The 19,443-nt window shown below is 35.6% G+C and overlaps 1 protein-coding gene across 4 annotated transcripts in view; it reads right to left on the minus strand.

Annotated features, from left to right (window-relative positions):
• Positions 1–15,244: 15,244 nt before the first annotated feature.
• Positions 15,245–19,443, minus strand: part of ZNF570 (zinc finger protein 570) — a 37,616-nt gene continuing 33,417 nt past the window's right edge. For all 4 annotated transcript variants that reach the window (XM_027044750.2, XM_053210231.1, XM_053210232.1 and 1 more), the window contains one exon: positions 15,245–17,779. In XM_027044750.2, coding sequence (XP_026900551.1) covers positions 16,422–17,779 — 1,358 coding nt within the window. In that variant the 3' untranslated portion in view covers positions 15,245–16,421. The remainder of the gene's footprint in view (positions 17,780–19,443) is intronic.

Genomic DNA, 19,443 nt, shown 5'->3' on the forward strand with positions numbered 1-19,443 from the left:
AGTATTGGCTGTATTCCTTATGTTATACTTTTCATCTCTGTGACTTATTTATTTTATTACTAGAAGTTTATACCTTTTAATTCCCTTTATTTTGTCCACCCCCATCCCCACACCAACCTCTACTGTAGCAACCACAAGTTCCTTCTCTGTATTTAAGAGTCTTTTTTTTTTTTAAACAACACACTCTTTAAAGAACACTGGATTATATAAGAATTCTAAAAATTAAAATTATAAAATAGCTTGAGATGAATGAAGATGAAAACACAACATACCAAAACTTATAGGATATAGTGGACCCAGTGGAATGAAACTAGAAATCAATAGCAGGAGAAGTGGAAAATCCACAAATATGTGGAAATTAAACAGACTTTTAATCAATGCATCAAAGAATAAATCACAAAGGAAATCACAAAATATCTTCAGACAAACTGAAAAACACAATGCACCAAAACTTACAGAATGCATCCAAATCAGGCTAAGAGAAATTTATAGCTGTAAATATTTACATTAAAAAAAGGAAAGATCTCAAAACAATAACCTAACTTTACTCCATATGATATTAGAATAAAGAATAATCTAAACCCAAAGCTGTAAGAAGAATAGAAATAATAAAGATTAGAGCACAGATAAACTAAACAATATAAAATAAAGATCAGCAAACCCAGAAGTCAGTTCCTTGATAATAACAGCAAAATTGACAAACTTTTGGCTAGGTTGACTATGAAAACAGACAAGAGAGAGAAGACTCAAATTACTAAAATCAGAAATGAAAGTAGGACATTACCAATTTTATAGAAATAAAAAGGATTATAATATTATAAACAATTGTAGGCCAAACAATCTGATAACCTTGATGAAATGGGCAAACTCCTAGAAATATACTCCTAGAAATACACAAACTACATAAACAACCCAAGAAGAAATAGGAAATTTGAACAGACCTATAACCAAAAAAGGAAATTAAATCAGTAATCAAAAGCCTCCTAACAAAGGAAAGCCCAGGTTCAAATGGTTTCACGGTGAATTCTTACAAAAATTTAAAGAATTAACACCAATACTCCTCAAACTCTTCCCAAAACTTGTATTAGAGGGATCACTTCCAAACTCATTCTGTGAGGTCAACATTACCTTGCTACTAAAGCCAAAAAATAAATAAAAAAACAAAAACAAACAAAAAAACGACTGTAAGGAAATAACTATAGGCCAGTATCCTTTGTGAATATAGATGAATATAGATGCAAAGATCCTCAACATAACACTAGCAATAATAATATTCTAGTGAACTCAGCAGCCTAGTAAAAGAATTACATACTATGATCAAATGGAATCTATCCCAGTCCTTTGAGGGTCGTTCATTCAACCTATGAAAATCAATGTAATGTGCTACATTAATAGAATGAAGAGAAAAACTATATGATCATATCAATTTCTACAGAAACATGTCAGAACAAAAACTAAATCTCTTAGAACAAAATATAAGTGTAAATCTTTGTGACCTTTGAGTAATGTTTTCTTAGATCTGATACCAAAAGCATAAGCAACAAAAGATAAAATAGATACATTAGAAATTTTTGAAATTTTTTGTTTACAAGAGACAACCTACAAAATGGGAGAAAATGTCTGCAAATAACATATCTGATAAGGGACTTGTCTTAGTCCTTCTGGCTACTATAAAAATTACTGTAGTAGGGGCACCTAGGTGTCTCAGTTGGTTAAACATCCAACTCTTAATCTCAGCTCAATGTCTTGATCTCAGGGTCATGAGTTCAAGCCCCCTGTTGGGCTGCATGCTGGGTGTGGAGTCCACTTAAAATTAAAAAACAAAAAATAATTACCATAGCTGGGTGGCTTATAAACAACAGAAATTTATTGTAGTTCTGGAGGTTAGGAGGTCTAAGATCAAGATGTCAGCAGATTGCATGTCTAGTAGGACCTGCTTTCTGGTTCATAGTTAGAGAGAAGGGGTCACTCTGGGGCCTCTTTTATAAGGGCATTAATTTCATTTATGAAAGATCGCCCTCATGACCTAATCATTTCCCAAAGCCTCCCATCATCCAGTTACCATCACATTGGGCTTTAGGATTTGATGTATGAATTTGGGTGGGCTGGGATGAGGGGGGGCAACACAAACTTCAAACCATAGCAGAAGGTATGTTCAGAATATATAAAGAATGAATATATTAAGCTCAACAAAATGAGAACCCAATCATTATAGACTGAATATTTGTGTTCTCCCCAAATTCATATGTTGAAATCCTAACCTCCAATGTGATGGTATTGGGAGGTACAGCACTTGTGAGTTAGCTAGATCATGAAGGTCGAGCTCTCATGAATGTAATAGTGCTTTTATAAAAAGAAACATGGAGATGATTTCTTTCTTGACCATGTGAGAATACAACAAGAAGATGGCCATCTACAAACTAGGGCCTTGGTCTTGGACTTCTAATATCCATAACTGTGTAAATATGTGTTTAAGTCACCCAATCTATGGTATTCTGTTATATCAGCCTGAACTGAGACATCAATTTAAAAAATTGGAAAAAAGATTTGAATAGACATTTCTTCAAAGATATACAAATGGCCAATAAACATGTGATTTATTTATTTTTGTTTATTTGAGAGAAAAAATGTGTGCAATCAGGAGAGAGGAGTTGGGGGGGGGGGGCAGAGAGAGAGAGAGAGACAGAGGATCCAAAGTGGGCTCCATGCTGACAGCAGAGAGCCCCACACAGAGGGAGAGAGAGAGAAGGAGAGGGAGGGAGAGAGAGAATCTTAAGCTGGGTCCATGCTCAGTGCAGAGTCCAATGTGGGGCTGGATCCCATGACCCTTGGATCATACCTGAGCTGAAATAAAGAGTCAGACACTCAACCAACCTAGCCATCCAGGCATCCCCCTTTTTTTGCCAATAAGAAAAATGATTAAAAGATCACATGAAAAGATGATCACCATCATTAGTCATTAAGGAAATGCAAATCAAAATCATAAGTAGCACTTCATACCCACTGGGATGGTTATACTCTAAAGGATGTACAATAACAAGTGTTGGTGAAGATATGGGGAAGTTGGAACCATTATACACTGGTGTTGAGAATGATGTGGTCACTTTGGAAAACACTTGGCAGTTCCTCAAAAAATTAGACATGGAATTACCATATGACCTAGCAGTTCTACTCTATGTTATATATACAAAAGAAATGAAAACATATGTCCATGCAGAGCCTCATACACAAATGTTCACAGCAGCAATATTCATGTAAGTCAAAATGTGGAATTAATTCAAATGTCCATCCATTGATGAATGGATAGATAAAATGTGTCATAGCCATACAATGGAATATTTTTTTTAGCAATAAAAAGGTATGAAGCTTTTACCATATGATGCAGCAATCATCATATGGTAGTATTTACTCAAAGGAGTTGAAAACTTATGTACACCCAAAAACATGCTTACAGTGTTTATATGAGCTTTATTCATTATTGCCAAGACTTGGAAGTGATCGAGATGTCCTTCAGCAGCAAAATGAATAAATAAACTGTCATACATCCAACAATGGAATATTATTCAATGCTAAACAGAAATGACATATCAAGCCTTGAAAAGACATGGAGGCAACTTAAATGCATGTTACTAAGTGAAAGAAATCAGTCTGAAAAAAAACAACACACTATATTATTCCAACTATATAACATTTTGGAAAAGGCAAAACTTTGGAGACAGTAAAAAGATCTGTGGTTGCCAGTGGTCAGTTTGACAGGGATGGATAAATAAAAGGAACACAGGGAAGTTTTAGGGCAGTGAAACTACTCTGTATAATGTAATGGTAAAAACATGTCATCATAAATTTATTCAAACACATAGAATAAACATTACCAAAAATGAACCCTAATGTAAATTATGTACTTGGAATGATAATGATATGTCAATGAAGATTCATAAACTATAACAAATGTACCACTCTAGTGGGGGATGTTGATAATGGGGCAGGTACATGTGTATGGGGACAGGGGATATATGGGATATCTTTGTACCTTTCAATCAATTTTGCTCTGAACCTAAAACTTCTCTAAAGCATAAAGTATTTTTGTATAAAAAGGAAAATGAATTTAAATGCTGCATGTTACATGCTACAACATGGATGGATTTTGAATATATTATGCTAGTGGAAAGAAGCCAATCATAAAAGACGACATATTCTGTGATTCCATTTATATCCAGAATAGGCAAATTCATAGACTCAGAAAGTAGATTAGTGGTTGCCAGAGCCTGGCTGCCATACTGTGTGTGTGTGTGTGTGTGTGTGTGTGTGTGTGTGTGTGTGTGTGTGTGTGTTTAAAATGCTGGATTGTATTATTTTTTTTTTTTTTTTAGTGTATATTTTTGAGAGAGAGAGAGCATGGGGTAGGGGCAGAGAGAGGGAGATAGAGGATCCAAAGTGGGCTCCATGCTGACAGCAGAGAGCCCCAAGCAGAGCTTGAACTCATGAATCCTGAGATCATGACCTGGTCCCAAAGTTGGACCCTTAACAACTGAGCCACCTAGGCGCCCCAATGTAAGACTTTTAAATGAGGCACATTGTTTTCTTCTAATCTACTTTTATTAAGATATAATCCACACACAATAAAATTCACCCTTTAAAAAGTACAATTCAGCAGGCGCCTGGGTGGCTCAGTCAGTTAAGTCTCTCTTCGGCTCGGGTCATGATCTTGCAGTTCATGAGTTCGAGCTCTGTGTCATGCTCTGTGCTGACAACTCAGAGCCTGGAGCCTGCTTCAGGTTTTATGTCTCCCTTTCTCTCTCTGACCCTCCCCTACTCATGCTCTGTCTCTCTTTCTCAAAAATAAATAAAAACATTTTTAAAAAGTCTTACAGCAGTTTACTAATTATCTATCTATAAAAACACAGCTCAAAGAATTATATAATCCTTTCTCCTTATTCCAATATCCTCTCATATCCTTGACATGATCCCATCACATTCACAAAAGATAATGGTAGCAATAAAATAATTTTGTTCTTGTATTTTCCATCAGACTTCTAGTATTTCATTTTGAAAATTGGTATTAAAGTTTTAGGAACAGCTTTGAGCCTCAGATTTTTCTTTGTATAATAGGGATGTGAATGAAATCCCTTTCTCACAGCATTATTATAAACACTAAATGAGAATATGCATTTGCTTATCTCTTCTCCACAGCACCAACGTGTTGAAATTCAGGAATCAGACTGGTAATGGCACATCACTTCCCTTGCTGCACAGGTTAATCAGCATTAATACCTCCTATGTATTTGTCTCTGTGTTAGAGTATGGATGATTTTCAGTGTATGAGTTCTTCATGAGAATCTACTCAGATCAGGAGACAGATATTGATAGTCATTTACTGGAGGTTTTTAAACGTGATTTACCCATATTCAATATATAAAAATCACCATGGAGTGAGAAGACTATGGGCCTAATGAATACACAAAGTTCTTTTTCCATGTAAGAGAAAGAAAGAGAGAGTGAGGGAGAAACCTTCAATTTCAGACCAGGTTCCTCATAAACAAATAAATATATTTAAAATACAACTTTTGAAGTGCTCCGGAGGAAAGAAATATGCATAATAAATAGTGGAATAATAACTAGTTAGAAAAACAGTGGGAATAATAACTGGTCAGAAAATAAAACTTTTTTTTTTTTGAGAAAGTAAAGGCCAGTGTGTTAGAAATATAGTCATGCTCAAAAACAAGAAGACAAAGTATCACCACTCACAAAACTGAGAAATCTTTGAGAGATTGAATGAATATAAAATGATATTAAAGAAAGGGGTGCCTGGGTGGCTCAGTTGGTTAAGCATCCGACTCTTGGCTTTGGCTCAGGTCATGATCTCATGATTTCGTGGGTTCAAGCCTTGCATTGGGCTCTGTGCTGGCAGTGCAGAGCCTGCTTGGGATTCTCTCTCTCTCACTCTCTCTGTCCCTCCCCCACTCATGCGGTCTCTGTCTCTCTCAAAATAAATAAACTTTAAAAATGTGTATAAAATTAAAGAGGTAAATGGCAGCTCAGACTATCTTCCATCATACTATATTAACACCACAAAAGGCAGGCCCTGAAGAGTATCCCATAACCAGAATGAGTGGAAGCTGAAGTAGGAGGTGGCTAAATCCAAAATCAAGGGAAGGATTAATTTGGAAAGCACAGCAAGTGTATCCTGGCCTGCTGACCTCAGTGTATGTATCTGTTCACAAACACACTTAGATATAGATAGCAGCCCACTCAGAATTGACAGAAGTGTCTCTTCCCAAAGAGTTAAAGAAAACTAAAAATAGGAGAAAGAAAATAAAAGTAAGTTTAAAAATTAATGAACTAGAAAGTATAGCTACAAGAATGGACCGATACAGACAAAAGCTTTTTAATTAAGAGACTATTGAAGCATAGTGACCCTTGTACAAAATGGGTTTGAACTGTATGGGTCCACTTATACACAGATCTTTTCAATAACTAGGGTAAAGCACTGTTAAAATATTTTCTCTTCCTTATGATTTTCTTCTTTTCTTGGGGCACGTGGGTGGCTCAGTCAGTAGAGCATCCAACTCGTGATGTCAGCTCAGGTCATCATCTCACGGTTCATGAGTTTGAGTCCTACGCTGTCAGCATGAAGCGTATTTGGGATTCTCTCTCTCCCTGTCTCTCTGTCCCTCCCCCACTCACGTGCATGCACTCTCTCTCTCAGAAATAAATAAATTTTCTTTAGCTTACTTTATTGTAAGAATATGCTATGTAATACATATAACATAAAAAATATGTTAGTTGAAGGGCGCCTGGGTGGCTCAGTTGGTTGAGTGTCCGACTTCAGCTCAGGTCATCATCTCCACCTCCAGCCCTGCATGGGGGCTCTGTGCTGACAGCTCAGAGCCTGGAGCCTGCTTCAGATTCTGTGTCTCCCTCTTTCTCTGCCTGTCCCCTGCTTGTGCTCTCTCTCAAAAAATAAACATTAAAATTTTTTTTAAATATTACAAAAAAATAATGTTAGTTGATTATGTTATGAGTAAGTCTTCTGGTTAGTAGTAGGCTATTAATAATTAAGTTTTTGGAGAGTCAAAAGTTATACACAGATTTCTTTCTACACAGAGGGGTTGGCATTCCTAACTCCTGTGTTGTTCAAGGGTCAACTATGTAAGATCTGTTGACAGGGTTTTTAAAAACTAGAACAAAGCTACAAATATTTTTAGGAGTAAAAGTAGGGACACAACAAGAGATGCTGTAGACATACACAAAATAAGAGAATATATGAAAAACTCCATGCTAATAAGTTGGAAAATATAGTTGTTATGAAAAATTTCTCAGAAAAATAACTTCCCAAAGCTACAAAAAATAGAACATTTAAATAGATAATAAAGAATTTGAAAAACTACTTTAACACCTCCAAAAAGAAACATCAGGCCAAACAGTTTTACTGTTGAGTTTCCCCAAGCTTTCAAAAAACAAATAATTACATTTATGTTCCAAATTTTCCAAAGAATAGGAGTAAATGCCCATCAGCTAATTCACTGTATAAAACCAATAATACCATAAAGGCAAAAATGGGGAGAAAAGTAAAGGAAAATTAAATATCAGTTATATGATTATAAAGTCAAAAATAATAGCCAAATATTAGAAAATAAGTATGGCTTAAAAAATTTTTTTTATGTTTACTTATTTTTGGCAGAGACAGAGACAGAGCAAGGAAGGGAGAGAGAAAGAGGGAGACTCAGAATCTGAAGCAGGCTCCAGGCTGTCAACACAGAGCCCGATGTGGGGCTCAAACTCACAAACCATGAGATCATGACCTGAGCTGAAATCAGATGCTTAACCTACTAGGCCACCAGGCGCCCCTAAATATGGCTTTTATACACATATATACACACATTACAACCAAGGTGGTCTGTCCTAGGAATGCAAGGCTAGCTTAACATTAGAAAAATCTGTTAACAGACTTAACCATATTAATTGCTTAAAGAGTAAAAACCATATTAAGAATCTCAGAAAAAAATAATCGTTGGAGTTCAAAACTGTTCTTGTTTTTTTAAATTAAACCAGAAAGAGTGTAAATTTCTTAATCTGATAAAGGATATCTATCTTTAAAAACCTACAGTAAACATCATACTTAAAGTGTAACATATTAGAATTATTTTTCCTTAAAATTTCAAAATAAGACAAGGATATCTAGCAATACTACTTCTATTCACCTTTATACTGAGGTTCTAGCAAAGCAAATAAAATATAAAAGGAAGAAGGGAAGGGAAGGCCAGAAGACACAATAGAAAGATTACTAAAAGAGAAGTTGTCATTATTCAGAGAAGATATAGAAAGCCCAAGAGAATCTAAATCAATAGAAAAAATATTAGAACTAAGAGAGGTGCAGAATATAATACTAAACAAAATCCATTGTATTTTTATGTATCAGCATAAAAACTTTTAATTTTTTTTTTCAACGTTTATTTATTTTTGGGACAGAGAGAGACAGAGCATGAACGGGGGAGGGGCAGAGAGAGAGGGAGACACAGAATCGGAAACAGGCTCCAGGCTCCGAACCATCAGCCCAGAGCCCGACGCGGGGCTCGAACTCACGGACCGCGAGATCTTGACCTGGCTGAAGTCGGACGCTTAACCGACTGCGCCACCCAGGCGCCCCTAAAAACTTTAAAAAACACAATTTACAAAGACGCCTGCCTGGGTGGCTCAGTTGGTTGAGCCTTTGACTCTTGATTTTGGCTCAGGTCATGATCTCACAGTTCATTGGTTCAATCCACCTGAGAGCGTGGATTCTCTCTCTCCTCTCTCTGTCCCTGACCCACTCGTGCTCTCTCTCTCAAAATAAATAAACTTAAAAAAACCCACAATTTAAAATGTAGCAAAGATGTGCTTGATCTTTATGGAGAACATTAAACTTGATCAGAAATTTCAAATAATGCATAAAATAATGGAGAATAATAATATGTCCATGTAATATTATTCACATAAGGTTCCAACAATAAAGGATACTATAGATGACAGCCTAGAAAACATTTGAAATTTTAGCTTTAAGCTTGATTGGAAGGGAAACTGTGACATTTACATACATATAAAGGGACATCAGAAGTGTTGGTTTGGTAAATACCTACACACACACACACACACACACACACACACACACACACACACAATGTAATTGGCTTGGGAAACTTAAGGTTTGAGATTTTGAGATTTAGGTGCAAAATTGAAGTGGATAATTGAGACTGAATATCAAAACATCCTCAGGATTACAGATATGATTGTGGCATCAACCACATGCTTGACATTTTGGGAGGTAATGAGGTCAGTTATGAAGAATGAATACTGAGAGAAAAGACTTATGGGTGTCTAAATAAAATAGAAGAACTAAGACAATATGATTTTAGCTATTAAGAAGAAAGAAGAGAATAGTATATGAAAGGGAGTTAGAAAAGTACCAAACTCAGAAAAAGGGAAAGCCTAGACCTTTGGAATTACAAAATAAATGGTCCTTGGTGACAAATATTTCAGAGTAAAGTGACAAGACCAGAAGTTAAGAGTGAAGGTAGGAATGATTGAAGGCTTCTTCTTTGAGAAGTGAAGTATTAATGAAAAAATTTTATTTTTAAAAAATAGTATTTTAATCATATTTTGTTTCCTATCCACCTTTCTTTCCATGCCTTTTATACCAACTTATATTTCATTTTCACTACTCAGGGTGAATTTTTATGTTTATTTGTAATGTACAAGGTAGATACATACATGGGCATGAATTGGGGTATTTGCATTTTATATTTTTGAAGATCCTGCCAAGTTACTCATCAAAGAGGTTTTATTTACACTCTCACCTTTAAGAGACAGTATCTTTTACCTGTTCCTGGTTTCAGTTCTTTTAGTGGTTTCTCACACAATAAATATTAAGGAATCCAGAGAAACAGTGAAAGAGAGAGGGAAACATAAGGATCCTGCACCATTGTCGGTGAGTTTGTGTCCCTCTTTCCCTTCTGCAGAGTATCTGATATTTTACTTCTTCAAATGAGGTTATTGGTACTCCTGCCATTTGATTTTTAGTTTTTCAGAAAGTCATTTAAAATAGCTACAATATCTATTCTGATAATCATTTTCTTTCTTTTTCCTTCTTTGAATCATCTTTGATTTAAAAAAAAAATTTCAGAACGCTGTCTTTTTAGTACACTGAGAATACAATTAGAGCTTTAGAAAAATTCTCTCCCTTTTTTTCTTTCAGTTCTGTTTCATTGAGTATCATTTTTTCGATTTGGTGTCCTTCTGTTAGATTCCTGGAGTGTTTTTGTATATTTAGCAGTTTTTCTCTACCTGCCTGTTCCTTCTGATAAAGGTCTAGTTCTAGCTATCCAATGTGGTTACACTGGTCACATGGTTATTGAGCACTTGAAAGGTGGTCAGTCTGAATTAAAGAATGTAAAATGTCACACTATTTTTTTATTACATGTTGAAATAATATTTTAGATATAGTTTGTAAAATATCTTACTATTAAGTTCACCTATTTCTTTTACTTTTATGTTTTTTTTTAATTTTTTTTAACGTTTTTATTATTTTTGAGACAGGGAGAGACAGAGCATGAACGGGGGAGGATCGCAGAGAGAGGGAGACACAGAATCTGAAACAGGCTCCGGGCTCTGAGCCGGCAGCACAGAGCCCGACGCTGGGCTCGAACCCACGGACCGTGAGATCATGACCTGAGCCGAAGTCGGACGCTTAACCGACTGAGCCACCCAGGCGCCCCTACTTTTATGTTTTTGATGTGGCAACTAGAAAATTTGACATTACATATATTGTTCTATTGCTCATAATATATTTTTATTGGGCAGTGCTGATCTAGTTACTTCAATATAGCTGAGAAGGAACCCATCAGAAATTGAAAAGACTCCTGGGGCACCTGGGTGGCTCAGTCAGTTGAGCATCCGACTTCAGCTCAGGTCACGATCTTGCGGTCCTTGAGTTCGAGCCCCGCGTCAGGCTCTGGGCTGGTGGCCCAGAGCCTGGAGCCTGCTTCCGATTCTGTGTCTCCCTCTCTCTCTGCCCCTCCCCCGTTCATGTTCTGCCTCTCTCTCTCTCAAAAATAAATAAATGTTAAAAAAAATTTTTTTTTTAAGAAATTGAAAAGACTCCAGATAAAAAATGGCAAGAGCTTAGAGTTATTTTAAGTATTCTCTGACAATTAGTAATGCAGTATTTTTTTTTTGTAATTCAGTAGGGCTAGAGATATATGGAGAATTGCCTTAGGAACTGGGATTCTCTCTTTTGTATCTACTTGTCAGTCTAAAAACTTAGGAGTATATTCCTTCCTGTTCAATACCTGGCTGCCTGGTGAACATAGCCCACCTCAGAGCTGTTTATGAGCATAGACTATAAGAAGCACAGTGACATTCCAGATCCTAGGGACCTATGACAAAAGTATTTAAGTACAGTATTTCTTTCCTAAGCTACTCTAAGGGACTGAGCTATAGTGCTGTGCATCTATATATTTCCATCTAAAGGCTATTAATGAGGTAATAGACATGAAATGAGGGCAGTCACTTTATTTTTTAACTGCTTTTACTAATTTTCATTCCCTGGAGTGTGGTAGATAAGTGCTCTGCTTCATTCTGTCATCCTATCTCCTGTTAATATTCCCAATCATATGTCTGGGGCTTCTTTTAAGTTCTGACAGTGGTAAATAAGTTCTTTGATATTTTAATTGCTTATGTTTACATTTGACTTATAAATAAGAAAAGTACAGTGAAAAAATCTAAGTCACCAGAAATAAAAATTATGCTGGACAGTGATTATAAACATAGTGACCAAGTTAATTTAGGCATACATCTTTTAATCCAGAGTTACTACATATCTTTGTTCCTGTGTGCTACATACCTGTCTTAAGTGAATTTCAATCTCCTGTTTCTACTATAATGACTTCACACCATTTCCCTTCTCCAGTTCCCTTTCCACTGCCCCCATACATTTTATAGAATAGTAACAGTTAACATTAAGCATTGCTAGGCATTAATATGTGTGATGATAATTCATACAACAATTCTATGAAAAAGGTATTATCTCCTTTTAACATCTGAGAAAAAGTTCTGAAAGGATAGTAATTGGCCTATGAAAAATCTAGACATTTAAAAATGTTGGAAAGAACAGGGAATTAATAAATCATGGTGCATACAGAAAGGTTCTCTGTAAATGTTAAGAATGATGATGGATTTATTTCTGCATATACAGTCAACTAGTTTTTTACTAAGTCACCAAGAATGCAATGAGGAATGGATAATCTCTTTAAAAAAATGGTATTGGGGAAACTGGTTACCCATATACAAAAGATTAAAATTAGATCTTTATCTTATACCATACTCCAAAATTAATGCAGAATGTATTAGACTTTCATTTGGACCTGGAATCATTAAACTCCTATAAGAAAACATAGGGAATAAGCTCACTAAAATTGGTCTTGGCAATGATTTTTGTATTTGACACCAAAGCACAGGCAACATAAAGCAAAAATAAACAAATGGAACTACAACAAACTAAAAAGCTTCTGCACAGCAAAGGAATCAATCAACAAAATTAAAGGCAATCTATGAAATGGGAGAAAATATTAACCCCTTACCAGATACATAAAATATGATTCTACATATCTGGTAAGGGATTAATGTCCAAAATATATAAGGAACTAATGTAACTTAATGGCAAAAAAAAAGCACAATAACAAAAATGGGCAAAGGACCCAAATAAACATTTTTCCAAAGAAGATATACAAATGGCCAGCAAGTACACGAAAAGTGCTCAACATCATTAATTATAAGGGAAATGAAAATCAAAACCACAAAAATGTCAACGAGTTATCACCTCACACCTGTTAGGATGGCTGTTATCAAAAAGGCAAAAGATATCTGTTGGTGAGGACATGGAGAAATGGAAACCCTTGTACGCTTTTGGTCAATATATGAATTGGTACAGGCATTAAGGAAAACAGTATGTAGTGTTCTCAAAAAATTAAAAATAGAACTGCTATATGACCTCACTTCTGCCTATATATTCCAAAGAAATGAAATCAGGATCTCAAACTTATCTGCATGCCCATCTTCATTGCAGTATTATTTACAGTAGCCAAGATATGGAAAAACCTTAGTGTCTGTAGACGGGTAAAGAAAACACACACACACACACACACACACACACACACACACACACACACATCCAATGGAATGTTATTCAGCATGAAAAACAAAGAAAATCCTGCCATTTACAAAAACATAGCTGAACCTGGAGGACATTATGCTAACTGAAATAAGCCAGACACAGAAAAACAAATATTGTATGATCTAACTTACATGTAGACTATAATAAGTTGAACTCACAGTGACAGAATGGTGGTGATGAGTGGCTGGGGAGTGGGGGGAAAGGGAGATATTGATCAAGAGGTATAAACTTTCAGTTATAAGGGTAAGTGCTGAAGACCTAATGTAAAGCATGGTAACTTATAGTTAATGTATACTTGAAATTTGCAGAGACCTCAAGTGTTTTCACCACACACACACACACACACACACACACACACACACACGAAAACACGTAAGGTGATGAATATGTTAATTAGCTTGATTGTAGTAATCATTTCACAATGTATAAATATATGAAAACATCACACTGTACACCTTTATACATACAGTGTTGTCAGTCACAACTCAGTAAAGCTGGGGAGGAAGAAAAAGACTGATGGGGGAAATGTGTAATAAGTAGGTCACAAAACCGTCAGCATAAGAATACAGTCATTGTCAAAACACTGATACACCAAATTGTTAACAGTGATTGCATCTGAAATCAATTATGTGTCAGCTTCTTTCTGAAAGGTATGATGAATATGGATGGGAACACCAGTGGCATGCCTGAGATATAGTAAGGAAGTAACTTGACAAAAGCAAATACTTAAATGTTATTTTTTTATTATGAAGTAGTTTAAATATACAGAAAGATATAGAGAATAAGAACCTACCTATAAACCAACAACCAGCTTTATCAACTTATAAGAATTGGCCATGTTTGCTTATTTTTTAAAGAAGTGAGTGATTAACAGATATCTCCTTTTGCATCCTTTTCTCAAGCTCATTTTTCTCCCCCTCCAGAGGTCACCACTGTTTTGGATTTAATTATTATTTCCATGAATGTTGTTATACTCAATCTATATGGTATTTAGCCATGGAAAATACACATAGCATCAATTTGCATATTTTCAAACTTTATATAAATGGTAGCGTATAATACAAAATACTGTCTAGTTCAATTTCATTAATATTGTTTTAAGATTTATCCATGCTGACAGAAATATCTCTACTTCATTCTTTTTAACTTGGGATCTAACTTCTATTCACCCTAATGGTTATTTTGATTGCTTTAAGCTTTTCATTCTTAAATAATACTGAAATAGACTTTCATGTATACTTCTCTAGACACATGAAGAGAGGAGAGACTATAAGAGGTTTAAGTGTGGAACTGCTGGGTCAGAGTATACGCATTTTCAACTTTACTAGATATTGCTAAATTATCCTAAATACAACTACTTCCAATAGCACTGTATGAACATTCGTACTGCTCCACATCTTTCCAGTAATTGGTACTATGATGCTTTTGCCAATGTAATGATTTTGAAATAGTTCACTATGATTTTATTTGCTTTTCCCTTACTGTAATGGATATAAACAATTATTCTAATAACCCCAAATGCATCTTTTCTCTATGGGTCTAAGCCATCTTAATCATATGCAGAATTTCTAGAAATAGGTCAGACTCGACAGCTGTCTTGCTTAAGAGTTCACACTTCATAGATGAATTTAGAACAAAGCTGTGAAATTAAAAGGAAAAAAGACCTGAGGAATTTTGGTTCTAATTGGAGTGAATTTGTGAATTAGGAATAGCTGACAACTTTTATTAGGCTGTCTCTTCAGCTTAGACCATATAATACTCCTCAGTTTATTATTTTTCATTTTGCTAGGTCTAGAAAATCTATTGTTTTATATTTAAGTGTTAATGATTTTAGCCTTTGAAATTTAACTCCATGAAGACATAGTCTTAGTATTGATCACTATTGTCTCCTTGTGTCTAAAACCATGTCCAGCAAACGGTACTCAATATTCACTGAAGGAGAAATTATATATATTATATATATATATATTATATATATATAATACATATTATATATATATATATATATATATAAAATATATATATATATAGGAAACCCTATATATATTTATCTGTAGCTTTTTACCCTTAATTCCTATTTGGTTTAAATTTTACAACCACTGGCTAAAACATTCACAAACTTTATACTTTTTCTGTGGTGTAGAACAATTTAAATGCTTCTTAAATTACTTAGATTCACCCATACAATTGCGTGGGCCTGGTATATTTTTATGGGACAGTATGAATTTCTATGTTTATTGGTTTTTTGGAGTTGTGATCCTCTATTCTTTTCTTGATCTAAATGTGAGTTCTGTATTCTTCTCAATCATCATTCTCCTTATATTGTTTATCCAATTCTCTTTAGAAACTTCCTAAAACTGGTTGTAGGTGTTAGTAGTTCTACTACTTGTTGTCTATCCTGATTACGTATCTAGAGTGCAAAGACTCCCACTTATGTTTCTAAAATTTTTAGGTTTTCTTAATTCTGACCTGCTGCTTCCCAGGGATGTTCTACTTTGTCCACTGAAGAATTTTGTTCTAGCTGTGGAGTAAGTAACTTAACATATGCTGAGTATGTAGAACAGTGCCTGGTGCAGAGTAGACACTCAATACACGTTAGCTATTATGATTTATTGAATATCTGCTATAATTGATGTGCTACGTGAAGCACTTTACATGCAAATTTATTCCTTTATATGCATCAGTCTACAACAGACACTATATCATTTAATAATCACAGTTCTACAATACAGTATCCTTTATTATCCCTATTTGAAGAATTAAAGAAAACCCTGAGGTTTAGATAAGTCACACAAATTACTCAAAGTCGTACAATGCCACAGCAGTTGTAGAGCTGATTTTCCAGAATCTAAGCTCTTAGTCCTGGGAAGTGCCTAGTGCTCAGTGAAGGAGACTGGAATAAATAAGACTGAAAGGTATGTAAGAACCAGATAATGAAGCACCTCATAGACAATTTAAAGACTGAGGATGTTAGTTTAAGAAAATAATAAGCCAAAAAAGAAAAAAAAAGTTTTAACTGGAGGCAGTGATGTATTCTTATACTCAAAAAAATCAGTTTGGGGCATGGTGGGAATGAATTTAAGGGGATCAAAAGTTGATATAGGAAGACCTCTTGGAAGGCTACCGTATGGTGATTGAGGTGAGATGAATCTACGGTGACTTTAGAGATAGAAAAAAAAGAACATAAATTCTGGATATATTTATGAGATAGTGTCTAGAGAACTTGGTGATTGACTGGATTGGGTGGTGAGAGTGACTCCCCAAGATGGATTCTCTGATGATGAGCAAGGTGTGCATGCTGCCTGAAAGTTTTCTTGCATTCCTTACATTCATAGGGTCTCTCTCCAGTATGAATTCTCTGATGTTGGGCAAGGGATCCACAGTAACTGAAAGCCTTTCCACAAACGTTACATTCATAAGGCTTCTCTCCAGTATGAACTCTCTGATGCTGAGTAAGGGATGAGTCATTGCTAAAAGCCTTCCCACACTTAATACATTCATAGGGTTTCTCTCCAGTATGAACTCTTTGATGTTGGGCAAGGTAGGCAATCTGGCTGAATGCTTTCCTACATTCTTGACATTTATAAGGTTTTTCTCCAGTATGAATTCTCTGATGTTGAGCAAGATGTGAATTCTGGCTGAAAGCCTTCCCACATTCCTTACATTCATAGGGTCTCTCTCCAGTATGTATTCTCTGGTGTACAGTAAGGTATGCACGAAGGCTAAATGCTTTCCCACAGACATTACATTCATAAGGTTTCTCACCAGTATGAACTCTCTGGTGTTGAGCAATGGATGATCTATTGCTAAATGCTTTTCCACATTCAATACATTCATAAGGCTTCTCTCCAGTATGAACTCTCTGATGTTGAGCAAGGTAAGCAAACTGGCTAAAGGCTTTCCTACACACTTTGCATTCATAAGGTTTTTCTCCAGTGTGAACTCTCAGATGCTGAACTAGGTGTGCATTCTGACTGAAGGCTTTCCTACATTCCTTACATTCATAGGGTTTCTCTCCAGTATGAATCCTCTGGTGTTGAACAAGATTTGATCTCTGGCTGAAGGCTTTTCCACATTCTACACATTTATATGGTTTCTCTCCAGTATGAATTCTTTGATGAAGAGTAAGAGATGAGCTCTGGCTAAAGACTTTTTCACAGTCATTACATTTCAAAAGTTTTTTCTCTGTATAGATACTCTTGGGCTTAATGGCCATTAAATTTTTTTTAAAGCTTTTCTTATGTGTATCATGTTTATGTACTTTCTCCTCTTTGGTGGTTATCTGTTGTGTATGAAGCAGTGTGTTCGGATGGAAATTTCCCCAAGATTTGTTATATTCTTGTGCTCTTTTATTAACAAGGGCTTCTTCATGAGTGATTGTCTCTTCCTTGAAACATGACTTCTGATTTACTGGCTGTGTCTCAAAATGGTCCTCACATTTCCATTCTTCTCTTAAACTGGAATACTCAAGGCCACAGCTTGTAAGTTTTTCTAGAATCTTCTGGGATGATTGTGCTTCATAAATATCTTGCTTTGAGGTTAATTCTTCAGTCTCACACCTAGATTCCCAGCCTGAAAAATAATTTAAAAACATGTCTCCTCTATGATGTACCAGAAGGAACATTTCTGAATTTACATTCATAAAGTGAAGTATGTGAATTTAATAACAAAACCCACAAGAACATTGGCTTTTGTAGTTCTGATGTTTGCAAGAAACTGAAAATAGATCATACAGAAACTTGAAGAGGAATGATTAGAAATTATAAGAAAATTAGTAAGGTAGGGGTGCCTGAGTAGCTCAGTCGGTTAAGCATCCAACTTCAGTTCAGGTCATGATCTCACGGTTTGTGAGGTCAAGCCCTTCATCAGGCTCTGTGCTGATAGCATGGAACCCACTTTGGATCCTCTGTCCCTGCCCCCCTCTCTGCCCCTCCCTCACACTTTCTCTCTCTCTCAAAATAAACATTTTTTTAAAAATCAGAAAGGTAAATCTCATGTCAATAAGGAATTATGGAGATGGATGGACTTGGTTATAATTTTATGCATGTATGAATAATACAAGCACTGAAATAACATCCATTATTATAGTTGTTTCTTGCAAGAATATTTATCAAACCTTGTGCCAAAGTCTTCTAATGCTTTTGATATTAAACAAAACAAAGATCCTTACCTTTATGGACCTTATATTCTTGGGGGAGATAGGAAATAAATGCTAAATGAGTAAATTTTATTATATGTTAGAAGGTACTAAGTGCTTCAGAAGAAGAAAAGCAGGGTAAAAGAGATTAGGAATGTTGGTAAAGTCAGAGGTAGGAATAATTAATAAATTAACATTTAAGCAAAGATTTGAAATAAGTGAAGAAGTCAGTCACTTAGATATTGAGAAAGAGCATTGTGGGTGGAAGAAATAGCCTAAAAGTAGAAGCACATATGATATGTTTAGGGAATAGCAAGAAGGCCAGTGTGTCTGGAGAGGTGTTGTAGGAGATGAAGTCAGGAAATAAAAGATAAGATTATTTAAGGTTTATATACTTTCTAAGGAATTTGGTTCTTATCCTGAGTGGGATGGAAAGCCACTGAAGTGTCTGTGGAGTAGAGGAGTGATACTTATGTACAGTTCAGTGAAAATACTGAATGGAGGCAAATATGGAAGAAGTAAGGGGACCTATGAATGTAGTAATCCAGGTGAAGATGATGAGGATCCAGACCAGAGAGCTATCAATGGAGGTATAGTGAGGTGGCCAGATTCTAGATGTATTTTGTAGGAAATGCCAAAAGGATATCCTGACAGATTGGATATGGAAAGTAACAGTAAAAAGAGATGAGCAAGCCTTTAAAGTTTATGTCCTGAGCAATAGAAGAATGGATTAGCCATCAACATTGATGGGAAAGGCCATGGGCACAGCAGGTTTAGGTGGGGATATATGTAAGATCTGGAGTTCAGTTTTGAACATAATAAACTTAAAGTGTTTTTAATTTTTATTTTTAAAAATATTTATTTATTTTGAAAGAGAGAGATGGCATGAGCGGGGGAGGGGCAGAAAGAGAGGGAGAGAATCCCAAGCAAGCTCCACACTGTCTGCACAGAGCCTGATCCAGAGCTCGAACTCACAAACTGCAAGATCATGACCCAAGCCGAAATTAAGAGTCAGATGCTTAACTGACAGCCACCCAGCCAAGTTGATTTTAGACATTGAAATGGAAATGCTGAGAAGGCAGTGTTATGGACCCATAAG

This window comes from Acinonyx jubatus, chromosome E2 (assembly GCF_027475565.1).
Source record: "Acinonyx jubatus isolate Ajub_Pintada_27869175 chromosome E2, VMU_Ajub_asm_v1.0, whole genome shotgun sequence".
Classification (NCBI taxonomy): domain Eukaryota; kingdom Metazoa; phylum Chordata; class Mammalia; order Carnivora; family Felidae; genus Acinonyx; species Acinonyx jubatus.